The sequence below is a fragment of the Chinchilla lanigera genome, unplaced genomic scaffold (genome assembly GCF_000276665.1).
Source record: "Chinchilla lanigera isolate Chin_1 unplaced genomic scaffold, ChiLan1.0 scaffold00064, whole genome shotgun sequence".
NCBI lineage: Eukaryota > Metazoa > Chordata > Mammalia > Rodentia > Chinchillidae > Chinchilla > Chinchilla lanigera.
In genome coordinates, this window is record NW_004955465.1 from 4536435 (window position 1) to 4551289 (window position 14855).

A 14855-nucleotide genomic window follows, 5' to 3' on the forward strand; every position below is an offset into this window, starting at 1 on the left:
CACATGATCAGCAAGTGTGAACGAGTATTTGTTAACTGGATGAGTACATTAATGAAGACTGAACAGAGGATGATTTTCCCTTTACAAACTTGAGACTATGCAACTTGAGCTCCTTATTACACAGCTATGGTAGGACCTTCTCTGAATACGAGCAGGGATAGGAATTTTGATTACTTCCCACCATGTGCACATTTTTATTTTCTAAATTTCTTTTTTCTTTTTCTAAAATTCTATTTCTCTTCTTCATTCTCCTTTTCAGCTTTGCTCTCTGTGTGTCTATTTGCATCTAGCTAGTACAATGTTGAAAAAAAGCCATGTGAATTTCACATACTATTAAAAGGAATGGTGGGTATTTAAGGTTTTCCAGAAAAGCCACAAGACTATCTTCATACATACTTGGATGTCATACACCTCATTTAAGGTGTTGGACAGCTCTGCTAAAGAATATGTGGTTTTCAACACCGTGAAAATAAAAATAAATTTCAGCAGATGATGGTCATATGACAAGAAGTTTGAATGTTACCTGCTCTGAGCTATCTCTGATTCATTCTAATGGAATTAAACCAGTAAATGTGAGTTTTCCTGCTTACATCAGAAACACATTGACATTTTTTTTAAAGAGAGTAGGAAATGAGAAACAAACAAAGAATACAACAGTCACAGCATACCAGTATCACAAACACAAACTTCTGCCAATCGCAGATAAACAAATCAAAGCAAGAACACTCAAAGTGGAACAGAGTCTCAAGACAAAATAATACGAATCAACCGTGGTTGTTACATTGCATATCACTATCCTCAACTACTTTGCTCAGATTATCAGATGTAAGAATGAAAGATTGCTCAAACCATTATAGGGAATAAGAAAATAATTCTTCGAGAAAACAAAAGTGTAGAGTCACAGCAACAAACTCACTTGTAACTATTGGAGTTGGAAATGAACCGTTATATTTGATTCTTCTTCTTCACATCTGTGTTTGCATTTGGAGCTACTTAATGTTACAGATACCATCCTTAGTGTGACCCTTAAAATAGTGCAGTAGCTAAATGTTCACACTTGTCCTTTTTTAGCTTTAAAAGAAATGTCACATACTAGGTTTCTGTAAATGACCCACATTCAGATGTGAACCAAACATAATAGCTTCTGCCACTCACCGAGCAATGAATCGCTGCAAATGTAGACAGAGAGCAGAGGACTTGGTAAATTACTTTGTTTCATTGGCGATTGTCAGAACCTGTGGCATAATATGCGACCTGTCTTATAAACAATAATGCCGAAGGCACTGTGGACAGGTGGAGGGTACTTTGTTTTTTAATTACATTTTGATGAAATAATTTAAAAACACAAAATATTCAGATCAGTAAAATATATTGTTAAGGAAAATCCAAGTCTGCAACCATCATTACACCAAAGTGTATATTTCAATGGAATATCCTAGAATTTTAGCTTTTTATTTAAAAAGACAAATCCATAAAAATTTTGATAATATGATCAACTTACACATACTTCTCCCAGATTCAGTAATTGTTAAAAATTTTTCATTTGCTTTTATTATTCTCTTCTTACATCTCCTATGATTAAATGCCTTCAACTTTATATAATTCAGTTTGATAAATGCACATCCATAGCACAAAATGAGTGAACATATATCTCAGTATTTTGGACCCACTTGAAAATAATGAACTTTCATAAGTAAATATAATCAAGAAAATCTTAAATTTAATATTGTGTTGAATGACTCAAATTCTATATATTTAAAGAAAATAGTTGTTTGTTCTCTGTCCTCAACATCACCAATACGGAATTTGTTAATGGTATTGGAACTGTTTTCACATTGTTTATTTTTTTTAGAAGTTCAGCTAACATTTTGTTGAATTCTGAAGAGAATCATAAAATTAAAGAGATTCAAGGATATAAAAATGATAAAATATTCTGATATCCAAAAGGATAAATTAATTCACTGTTGGATACGCATCATGTTGCGTGACTAATCATATCATCAGAAATTTATAATTCTCATTGTTCAATGTATTTCTTTACTTATTTTTCTTTCATACATACAGGCATAGAATGTTTTCTCCTTGCTTGTGTAAACTGTCTTTATTGAGCTGTAATATTTGCCACAGACTAATAAAGGTTGGTAGATTGGCTTGTTAACAACACATCATGGAGCTTTTCCCTAAAAAATACCACCCAAAATGGCAAGAGAAAAAAAAATTGAAATAAAACTAAAATATAATTAATCTTTGTGCAGCTTCCTGTATCCCAATGTGCCATTTCGTTCTCTGTCAAAACATTTGCTTACCATCCTGTAGATGTTTGGGTGTTTACATAATTATTCTTTCACACAAAATGGAAGAGAAATAAAAAGAAGACAGACATTTTCTGGGCAAAAGAAACAGAAGCCAGTGGAAACAGGACTGTGATTCCTAATTAATTCAAAGTTAATTGCACTGTTGATAATCCTGCACTTAAAATCTTCATATAGAAAATGTTTATGGTGGCAAATTGACAGCAATTTAGCTACATTACATCTTGCTACCATTAAAAGAAAAAGATGAATGTTACATTAAACAAGCTTAAGAGAATGGCAAAGACTAGTTCTTGCTTAACAAGCCAACTAGTAAATCACTCAGATAGTGGAACCAGACTCTCAGAGCACAGGGAAAGCAGATGTCTTTGAGGCTCCACCTCAGTGGTGGAGTGCTTGCCAGCCACACACAGGGTCCTGGGTTCAATCCCCGGGACCACGGGAATAAAAGAAAACAGAGGAGACTGCAGGATGGCACCAGCCATGGCAGTTCTGCAGCTATTTTCGTTGTGATGAATGCAAACAGGTGAAAAGACCCCTAGACTACTTTGGGCGATGCGGTTCAAAGCGTGTATTTTAGCGTTTTAGAAAGAATCAAAATGCAATTCAATGAAGTTGTTACTTGTGCTGTTTTGTCTCAAGTCAGAATGAAATAAAATTTTGGTAGCTCTGAGTTTAAAAGTTTTCTCTCTTACCTATGAACAGTAAGACTAACTTTTTATCTTAATGCATTAATATGTAAAGGTAGGATTAAGGTATAGCCAAGAATAACACGGTGAATGGAAATAAATACTGATGAACTTGTGGTAGTACAGACATTTTACCTTCTCTGTTCAGAGGAGTACTTAATAGAAAAGTTTTATACGTATTGACCTAATTAATACCCACAGCACTCATCTCAGTGTGACTTAGCCATATCCGTGAATTAGCAGAGTTTCTACCATGGGGCACCAAAACTGAATCTTATAGGAAGAATGAATCCAAGTTTAAATTTTCTTTAGACAAGGTCTTCACATTTGACCTAGTTTAAGTATTGACAGTCCTAATTATTGGCCCAATGGTTCCCAATTTTCTAGTCTATTACTAGAGATCTAAAACTAGAGTCAGTAAATTTATAGGCAGTAACTGCAACACCCAGATGGCTGTCCTCAGGTTAGGGTTTCGACGGAACAAAGTGACACAGTGTAACACAGGAAGCAGGTTTTCATTACATTTTAGTTTTATTTAAAAGTTTTTTTCCTGCCACTTTGGGTGGCATTTTCCAGTGAAAAGCTCCTTGATGCATCGTTACCAAGTCAATTTACCAACTTTGATTAGGAATGGGAAAAATGTACTAAATAGAAGTTGATAAACAAAAGTAATAAACAAAAATTAATCATTAGTTTCCCATTCCTGTTTTTCAGAAATTATTGGATGATTAAAATGAACTAGATGACTAGGAGTTGATAGAAATACAAGTTAAGACTTTGGGGGAAAATAAGATTTAGGGAAAGTAAAAACAGTAACAGACAGTTGTATTCTTAGGTTGCACAACGACTCTTGGATATTAGACGCATTTCAACGCATCCATAGTGAAGAGACCAAGTTCTTCGTACCATATGATTTGGAGATATCCAATCAGGAGCTAAGTTACATAGTGAAAAGATCTGAGCAGTGGAGAGGAATCAACGGTGAAAGAAGGAAGGTGAGTGGTTGGAAGCTGATTTCTTTTGTGAGCCTACCAAAGAGAGGCACTCTGCTAGCGCGGCAAGCAAGAGGTTGCATTTTCTCATGTGATTGTTGAAGCTAGTTACTGTCCTATGTACCATCAGCTTACAAATCTTGCAACTTGACTTTATACTGCTTTTATTATCAAAGTGAGGAAACTAGATTGGGTGGTTCTTACAGTTTAGCACAATTGTTTTCCAAGAGAAATAGTTCATGGTATGTACATTTACATATGGTAAAAGTACACAAGAGCTTTGAAGAACACAGGAGAAGCTAGTAACAGGGTTTCCTCATGGGAGGAGGTTGTTGGCTTTACAGTAACCTGTAGCGAACAGGAGGATAGGAAAGCTCTTTCCATCATCCTTCCTCAAGACCTTTGTTCACCCAGCTCCTGATTCTCATCCCCCTTTTGGTTATCTTCCTGGCAGACTTTTTAGGGGGCCTCTTCCTCTATCAGCTTCTTGAGTAGCAGAGCCTTCCAGGTTTCTGTTCCTGGTTTATTCCTCTTACTCTACACACTTACTCTACACACTCCTTACAATTGTCTTCTATGTGCTGAACATTCTTAGATGTGTATCTGAAGGCTGCATCTCCCTTTTGAGAACCATACTGAATAGCGCAGTAGCTTAACTTGATGTCTCCACGTGGGGGCCCAAAAGATGCCAATCACCCACTGTTATCCAGACAAGGTCTGTTAGTTAAACGGTGCTTAACTAACACATGCATTTCACCTGTACGAGGAAATCTCAGCATTTCCCTTTGTATACTCTCTGGACACGATATTTTCATCCACTCTGACACAGAAAACCCTTTCTAGATTTTCCTTTGTCTCCTAGACTTTTATTTGATCACCAAGTCCTATCGAATTTACCTTCTTAATTTATCTTTTCTCTAATCCATTTGCTACTGTGCATGTCCAGACCTGCAACATTCAGCTACATGTAAGTGGTCCCACTTCAGTCTCTGTGTTCATGCTTTATTCCCTCCACCGGGACATCCCTGTATGTAACTGGAACCCTGCCTGCTGCTGTCACAAGCCCCGTGATAACTTTGTATCACTTGGAGAGCCAAATCCAACATTCCTACAATTGGGTGATTTGCATTTTGAAACGATTCGCTGCTGCATCTCTCCCTTTCCTGCATCCCCATTTCTCCCTCCCCTTCACACTCAGTATCACCCTTCAAGGCTTAGCTCAAGAGTCCTTTCTCTGGGACCAACCCAGGGAGGGCCACTTCCTTTTGTCAAAACTTCCTGTTTCAGTTGACTTTACTAGCATCAGCACACAATTTGAGAGCTACCTGTTCACGTGGCTCTTTCTTTTAGACTGAGATCTCTTTGTGGAATTAGAATGACTTCTAAATCTTTACGTCTTCAACTTCAGGTAGTCTCTAGAATATAGTACCTGTCTCCCTGCCATTTATTCAATACATAAAAGCATGTATACATGAATGGTTGAAACACTGAATATACAGAACTTAATTTGTCCATAAAATTGCACCTTATGTGTACCTCGTCCACATATGTGTCTCATCGCACCTCACCCAGTAATGCACCTCAACGAATTTCCTACCTGATAGAAACTTTAAACAATAGCTTTGCAAAAAATTCTATGAGTTCTTTATCAATATACTAAGTATGTGCATTTTGAATTCGGTTTACCTCGTAGTTCAAGTAACAGTATAGCCCACATTTCCAAGACCACTATTCCTACACTGAAGAAAATAAGTTTTATCTGAGCTTAAATTCACTCTGGTTTCTTCATCTGCAAAAATCCTTGACTAAGAGGAAGATTAGTAAAAGTTCCAAATTATTTAAATTAATTAAGGGACTAGCACGTGCTCTCTAAGATAATGTCACATGCCCAGGGTAGGTGGAGTGTGTTTAATTCATTATTAGGTTCCATAACATGGAAGTTTAGATATTGGGATGCTGTACAAAATTGAATACTTCAGTGATGTGAGCTGAACCGATTATTTATTATTTCCATTTTAACAATGGAGGAGTGGGGGGCAGAGACAGAGACAGACAGAGGGACAGAGTCAGAAGAGAATGTAATGCTTAGTTGCTGTAAAGAAAATTGAGAGAGGTTGTGAAGTTATTTAATTCTCTGGGTATACCATTTATGCCTTTCTTTGTAAAATGATTTAACTGACCCATGATAGACAAGAGCTGGACTCAGGAAGAGATTTCAAACCTTTTTTTTTTTTTTTTCCGGTACTGGGAATCGAACTCATGACTTTGCGCTTACCAGACAGGCGCTATGCCGCTGAGCTAAACCCCCATCCCCTGAGACTTCAAAACTGAGTGTCCATATTTCTCTGTGTGCCTTCAAAAGGATCAAAGAAGACACAATTTGATTAGATGTAATAAAACAAACAGTTTAAGCAAAAGCATTAGCCATTTTATTTTTTGGCTTAGATGTATGTATACTATTGACAGAAACTCATTCATCAGTGTAAATGACTTCTCTTGCTTCACAACCAGTATACATTTAGTCTCTATCAATGAAGGGACATCATAGAGATGTTTATCCAAATCATTTGAAAATGCAGAGAACACCTGTATTTCTTATTGCTGGATTATAGTTGTTAGGCCTACACAAACATTCTCGAACTAAAAAGGGTAGACATTTTACTTGTTTTTACATCTGCCCATGCCCTGAATCTTTGTAGTATGAAGTCTTCTTCCGGTTATTTTTTGTGCTACTCTACTTATGCTGTCACATTTGCTTGTTTAGCTTATTTCAAAGGGGGAGCAAGGTTGCCTTATTCAATAATTGATGTACAAGACTCAAGATATAGTGCCAGTTTAATTGAAAACAATCATCTATAATCTAAAATGCTAAGCTGAAAGGAATAGATATTTTAATATAAAAGTATTTCAAGGAAGTAGTGTAGGATTCTTGTGCTCTAAAAATTTTGATCTAGATGTTTGCCTCAACACTAGCTATTAAGCACATGCTTCTCATTTTATGATCTGGAATAAAAATTGTCCCATAAGTGGACACTTTATAATATGCTTAATTTCATTTTGTTAAATGATGAATGCAAAAGCAGAGAGCACATTTGCAGTATGATGAGAATTTAGGATTATTGCATTGTATAATTTTTATATTGTTCATACATGTAATTTATCATTTGTGCAAAGACAGCCAGATGATAACTTTCAAGTTTTTTTAGCCACTTTCTGATAAAGAAAAGGTCACTTTCAGTAGTCAGAAAAGACATCATTCTATTAAACTAATTTGCCTACATGCAAATTTTGTCATTTTTGCCTCATTAACTATTTATCATGGAGTAAAAAAATATATATTCATGAAGGGGCAGCTCACAGCCTGATGGAGCTGGAACTAATATTTTGCAACTCTAATGATTTTTTGCATCCTTAATTAGATAGCATAAGGTTGATATGATTAGGTCAGGATGTAGTGTTTTTCATTAAAATACATTTTAGAAGCTGTATTCATAATCTGCCCTTGCAATTAAATAATGAGCCTATGAATTTAATATTATCGACCCAATTATTATCCCATGCAAACGTATACCTTTAATAAATTTGTGCCGTAGGACCTTCATTAGCAGCAGAAAGAATGATATTTCTAGGTACATAGATTGAATGGCTATGCTTACACTTATATAATGGTTTTAAATACATCAGGAAGCAAAGCTTCAATACCTAGGCATTTAATTCTAAAATGTGCCTTACTATTTGTTGAAGACTAATTTACACTGTAATTATTTTCTTAAAGAAAGTACTGCTTTAAAACAGGCCATTGAAACTCTTAAAAATAGCAGGCTATTAGGGGGAGATGGAGGGCTAGAGCCAGTTGTCATCATGGGACAATGGTGTATAAATTTAGAGATCTGTTCAAGAGCAAAATTGGAAAGCATAAAATCTAAAATGTTTATTTCTCAAGTATCTATATTATCCCTGACCAACCATACACAATTAATGCAGATCATTATTTCTGGCTTTTGTTAGGACAGTTTGAATACAATGCAAGTGTGTACAGGACCCTGAGAAGAACTGCCTGTCTCCTGTTGGGAATGTGTATAGGAAAACACACAGAAGATACCTAGGGCACTCATGTCTTATACATTGTTACTGATCTGCTGCTTTTCTGTGTACTGTATAGTGAATATGATGATTTGACATTTTCAGTTCTTTCCTGATGGAATTTCATTGAGAAAGCTATGGATAATCTATAATAAACATGTAAAAAACTGAACCCCTTCTTTAGTGATCAATCTAAGCATTGTCATCTATACTTCAAACTGCGGACTGTGTATCAGTAGGGAGCCAGTGTTTTCCTACAAGTAGCATCAATTTCCACTTGGGAACATGGACAAGGTTGGGGCAAAAGCTTTGATCTGGGTTATGAAAGGCATAAGATATCTGCTCCGGTAGCCAAGCAGATAAAATGGAAGCATGGTGATAGGGGTTTGGCATGAGGACAGTAAGATTTTTCCATGTCAAAAGAGATTTAAAAATAAGGGTGTAGTAACAGGAAATACTCAAGCATATTTGGAAACTGGGAACAATGTGTTTTAGCTGCAGCAAGGGTCAGCGGTGTGGAGATCAGTGAAGAAAGGTAGATATTACCCAGGGGCAGTGGTTATATCTTTTTTCACAGACCATAGGAAGCCACTGAAAGTTTTAATAAAGTGAAGTAACTCCTTCAGTGAAGAATCTTGGATACCTTTGCATTGATTTCTACAAATTGTTTATTTTAAAGCTCTAATATTTTATCTCCAGGCAGCAAATAGTTTAATATACCCTATTTCATGCATAGTACCATTTTCCATAATTAAATGTTTGTCCTTTGGAATGTCCAAATTATCCATAGAGTTTTCTAACTATGTGATTCCCTCTGTCCTTCAATAATGAGTTGTTTCTCACATCATTATTCCTCAGCCAGATCATGGGTGGAGGCAAGGGCAAAGGCTGAGAGCATCTCTGAAGCTTGATGAGGAATTGAAAGTAGATGAGGATAAATACAAAGCCACATTGGACGGATCCAGATTTGAATGCAGGAATGGGATGTGGGAGCACACCGAGATGGAAATTGAGAGGCAAGCTGAATCCAAAATAGTAGGTGAGAGCGTGGTGACCAAACAAAGGACCCCGACTCTTGTAGGTTCAAGCATAAAGCAGCCAGGTGCCTTGACGCTAGAGGGTGGAAGCAGAGACTAACTCAGAACTAAGGAGCATCTGAAGTAAGGTAACCAAAGGAGGGCATTTCAGTGGCCTAGGTGTAACACTTCTCATCTCCTGATTGTGCTTCCGGTGGAATGTTCTACTCACAGGGTTTCCTTGTTGGATGACCTCTTTAAACTGACTGAAAGTCTTTTGTACCAAGCGTCAGATACTAAACTATGTTAATTCTTTCTAATAAAGAACATATCTTAGTGAGTATAACTAGAATATGCCTAAAGGATCTTAAAGTAGGTTTTGTTCAGCAGTTACAATCTACTGTGAATTCTATATCCAATGTTATTTCCTTTTTGCACTAGCAGAACTTCCCATGTCTACATCACCATTGGGACAGTTGTCTTCTAAAGAGTCCTTACGAAAATGCAGACTGCTGTTAGGACTACAAATATCGTGTACATTCTAGGTCATGTGTAATGAAGAGATGTGACAGTGACCCAATTAATTTGAAAAATATGAATCTTAGCTACAGTTTTAAAGTATAAATAAATTTGATGATTTTTAAAAGTTATATACTGTAGCAATGGACACTTCTCTTTTGCTTTGGTTTTTAAGTCATCAAAGTAGAATTAGAGGAGACTGTTCTGTTTAGTAGGGTGACTTGACTAATATACATTTCTCCTTTTATCTCTGAATTTCTAGGATGTTTGTGTATAAGTTACCCAGTATATTGTTAAATTTTTAAAAGGTCATTGGGCTGCAGAGAGATCGACTTTTTCTATAAAATGAAAATGATAGGTAACAACCAAATACAGAATAACTAGGAACTTTCTGAAGATACCTCAGATGCTTGGATTTTAACAATAACAAAGACCTATTGTATTTTGCTAGGTACTTTCCGCCTTAACTCTAAACTCATTTCTATTTGAAGTGAAGTATAATCCATATGTTTTTGATTCATTAACACTTAATTTGTTCGCATCCCTTTACTGGAGTGCTGTATAGAAGCCTTTTCATCTTTTTTATAAGCTTATGTTCCTCAGACACAGGAAATCAAGTTTTTCTAAGAATAAACAAACTTGAACACTAAAAAACATGAGAGAGCTTTGTCTGTAACACTCCTATTAGCTTTGCACTACTTCTGTCCTTGGTATGCACATTTTTTTCTTTAGAGCTCTCCAAGATTGAGACATATCTGTAATGAACTGAGATACAATATTGTTTTCTATTTTATTATTTATTAAATTGGCCTAGTGCTTTACATTAATTCCTCTTCATGATAAAACAGCCAAATGCTAATATATTAATGGATAAGTCATTAATGCTAATTATTTAGTTGCTGTCTTATAATGTATTCTTACTAATAATGCAGGACCTACTTATCTTTCAACAATTATGTGGTAAGAAAGGAAATTTAGTGTAGAGCATTGAATGGTGTCCTCTTCTTTTTTTCTTTGGAAGTACAGTGCTCTTTATCAAGAAGAATGAAAGTCACTTTTTTGTATCTTATTGACATCTGAGGAACACAGGTTCTTTAATAGCACTTGTATATATACAGATTTTAATGAAACTAAAATACAACTTCATTGAAACATCATGTTTCCTATTGTCTTTCACTCTTTTCAGCTTATCTAATTATTACTGCAGGCTATTCTTTAAGCCCTTAGCAGGCACTAACCTTGGATAAATCACCATTGCACAAATGTCACCATTTTTTTGCTAAGAGAACTCATTTGATTGACTCTGTACTCATTTTAGTTCAAAGAGAAGATAAAAGGACAGAATGTAAATCTTATTTTCTTAGGAATGAAGGAAGGAGTACTAAATGGCTATTCCTGTGGGTCAGACCTATATGTGCAATTTTTATGTTGATACATTTAGTTATCAAAGCAAATACATTGGGTTGTATGAGCTTTGTTTAACAGGTGAGAAAACTGGGGCTCAAAGAGGTTAATTACTTCATCCATTTATCTATGTATTTATTTACTTCCTGTTTTATTAATCCTATTTAATAAAGAACTTTTCTTAGGTACAATTAACAATAATAAAATGAAATGTTAGGCTCTTTTCCCTCATACTGTAATGGGGAAAGGTAAGTAGGTGAAAAATAATAGCAGTGCAGTAACATAGTGGATAAAAGAGCCCTGACCTGGATGGAATGGTTGTAGCTTGAGAGATGATGGTGTGGACTCATTTTAAGAGTTCAGGACAAGATGATTAAGATAGGAATTTAAAATGAAAAATAAGTAGTTGCTCTAGTCAAGGTTTACAAGGGAAAAGATTTAACACAGGACACAAATTTATAGGATTATTTTATAATATTCACCCAAAGAGTCAAGTACAGAAGAGTGTGGGAGATCTGTCCACACACTGGAGACAAAGGAATCCAGCTGAGGGCCTGGATCCCATGGCAATGTCCTGCATGAGTCTAGCTGAAGACCTAGAGCCCATGGCAATGTCCTCCTTGAGGCTAGCTGGAGGCCTAGAGTCCACAACAATGTCTCATGCAAATCTGTTTCATGGATCTGTGCTGGGAAGGCCCAAAGGCCAGTGGTAGAAGCTAGAAATTTTGTGCCAGTGGGATGCAAGATCTGTGCCAGCAGGCTAAGGGTTCTGCACTGGAGCCAGGAAGCAATGCTCAAAATAGGACCAGAGCCCTCCTGAAGAGAACCTCAGCCATCCTCAGGGACAGTGAGGTCCAGAGCTCCTCCAATCATGAGAAGAACTGAGTTCATATCAGGAAAATCAGCATGACGGCTTCTCCAGGAGAACCGACAGCACCTATCTTCCCCTCTAGTTCTCTTTCTCTGTTGTTGGCAACAATCCTTGGGTGGGCCTTCCACATGTAGAACCATGCTGATTCAGTTCAGTTGGGTGGTACAAGTTGATTAGTTCATCCATCACAGCAGATTAAGGAGAAAAATAGATCCCTAAAGAAAAGCACTCCACGAAGAGCAAGAAATATCAGGTATTTTGTTGAGTAGGGATTTAGTATGGCTGAAACATAGTTAATGTAGACAGTGTGGGACACTGCGTCTGGCTGAGGTGGCAAACCCATGGGATTCACGCTGCAGTAGCTGTCTGTTATCATTGCAAGCTCCAAAAAGTTGCACCACTGCTGGATACAACAAATGGGTAAGTACTAAAATGAACTAACTTGACCAAATGATTTTTTGATGGATCTCTGATGGAGTTAGTGTAAAGTGGCAATATTAGCACTATCTTTGATCAACCTCAGGTCTTGCTTTGTCGGGCATTGCCCACCGTGTCTATTCACACCCACAGCGGTGATAAGGCTTCCTTTGCCAACCTACCCTGCATTCAATAGGGCTCCAATTAATTGGACACATAAATAACGGAACTATTTTCTACATTAAGAGAGATTCTTAAACCTTTGTAGTATTGGGGCTTGTGAAACTTCTAGGATTCTTTTCATATAATGTAGAAAAATCAGCACAAGAATTCAGACTGTGATGTGACCGTAGTGACTTATATGCCTTTATTCATCATTTCACTGAAATAATCATGAAAATATTCTAAGAGGCACAAAAAGGGACTTAAATAAAATGAAGGAGTGACAAATAATGCAGACTCAAATATCAGAATATTAATTAATCATTTTTCAGACTTCATATAATTTTCACTGTAAGAGAAAAAAAAAATTCAGTAGTCAAAGCATTCTTTGGTCTTTGTAATACCTGAATTGAATGAAATCAGGGGAATTTATTTCTTCCTTTCCTACCTCTTTGCAAAAGGGTCATTCATGTGCTCACATGAGTATAACGAGACCCTATTCTTGGTCCATGTGAAATCCGGCCCACCATAATTTGCCTAGACAGGGCCTACTTCCTGTCATGTCTGGGGTTTGTGCACATTCTGAAACTATAGGTTTAGTGTGATTCAGTATGAAACAGTACAGTGTCATCCGTGGAATCTTATAAATTGAATTAAAAATTTAAAAAGTAAGATAAAATTTGAAAGTTCAACCTAGAAGCTGGAAAAGGAGGAAATGAATATGATAAATGGCCTGAGGCTAGTAGGCAAACTGAGCTTTTAGGTCATCATTAAGTATCAAAAAATTAATGAAAACCACCAATACCTATTATTTATGTTAAATGTTAGGTTGCCTAATTACATAGATTATCTAATTCCATTACCCTGGATAACCTTTTAGGACTGTATAAACACAGTTTTATAACCTGATTTTTTTCATTTAACCTTTAATTATGAACATTTCCATACTATTTTTAAATTTTCAAAAACATAACTTCCAGAGTATATTCTAGTACACAAAATATAATTTGCAATATCACCTATTAAGTTTATAATTGCTTAATAAAAATATTAGATGTTTAGTTATCAAGAATTTTGTTTATTCTTAAAATATTCAACAAACAATTTTCCTACAAAGACATCAAACTTGAGTTGCCCAGAAACTTGCTCCTTGCACCCAATGCTGGGAAGTAATGGAACTGTGATTGAGAGCTTCTGGAAAAGTAACTGTAGACTCAGGCAAATATTTGCATGAAAGCAGAATAAACATTTTTGATCTAGCCCAGGTCTCAGGCACTTACAAATGCTATTTCCTTGTAAAAAGAAAAAACTTTGTCAGATATATATAGCTAACGTAGCAATGCATTGACTTTAAGAATTGAAAGTAATAGCCAGCAAATTGTTGATAGTATTTTTAAAACATACAAAACATTTATGGAATTTTTGACTACTAAAATGAGTTGCAGATTTTAAAAATAATTATTATGGGATGAGCATGTGATGCAAATCATAGTGATAAATCTGTCATAAACTAATTCTAAAGCTACAAGACTATAATATTAAAAGATGTAGAACAGATGAAATATAGAAGAAAATAAAGTCACCTCTTCTACAGTAAGCATCTATATATTATCAAATAAGATAAAAACTAGTAAAATGTTTTGAAAAATAATTTCACAAATATGTTAGGAATTATCCTATAGTTTGATTTAGTTAAAATTAAACTCAGTGAACTCTCTGCAGGAAAAATTCAGAAAGGCAGATTAATAAGTTATTCAAATGGTGCTTATCCAGAAACATCTAATGCAAAAAAGGAAAAGAAACTTAACATATGATTAAAAACATTACATTGTGATGTATGAAATACATAAAAATATTTTAAATCTGTAAAACATTTTTAAAAATTATAATGACCTTTTAAAAATTTAGCTTTATTTTATTAGTACAAGTTTTCAATTCATGCAGTTTCTAATCACCTTTGGGAGTGCTTGCTTGTATTACAGCTTATTTTATTTTTTCTAATCCCCTTCACCTTCCCTCCTTCTCCACCGCTCCCCGTTTCCTCTATCACCATTTTTGTACTTGTTGATATTACTTGCCTTAGCTCATGTTATGGTGTATAATGTTTACACTGATTGTAGCTATTAGGACCCTGCACATGGCACATGTTTCTTCCTCTCATTTCCCCCCTCCTTCCTTTCCCTATCCCTCCCCTTGGACAACTTTTCTATTGCAGGAGATCTGTTCCCTTGTCCCTTTGTGTCCATCCTTCATCATTTTCTTTGTTTGTACTTTGCCACTCTCAAATGAGAGATACCATGCAGGATTTAAGCTTGTGTGTCGGATTTATTTCACTCAATAGTATATTTTCCAGGTGCATCCATTTTCTGACAAATGCCTCCAATGTGTCA

At 35.7% G+C, this 14855-nt stretch overlaps 1 protein-coding gene across 1 annotated transcript in view; it reads left to right on the forward strand.

Moving 5' to 3' along the window:
• Ofcc1 (orofacial cleft 1 candidate 1) overlaps positions 1-14855 on the forward strand; it is a 310574-nt gene that overhangs the window by 231328 nt on the left and 64391 nt on the right. Inside the window, exon 17 of the mRNA XM_013521801.1 lies at positions 3837-3996. Coding sequence (XP_013377255.1) covers positions 3837-3996 — 160 coding nt within the window. The remainder of the gene's footprint in view (positions 1-3836; positions 3997-14855) is intronic.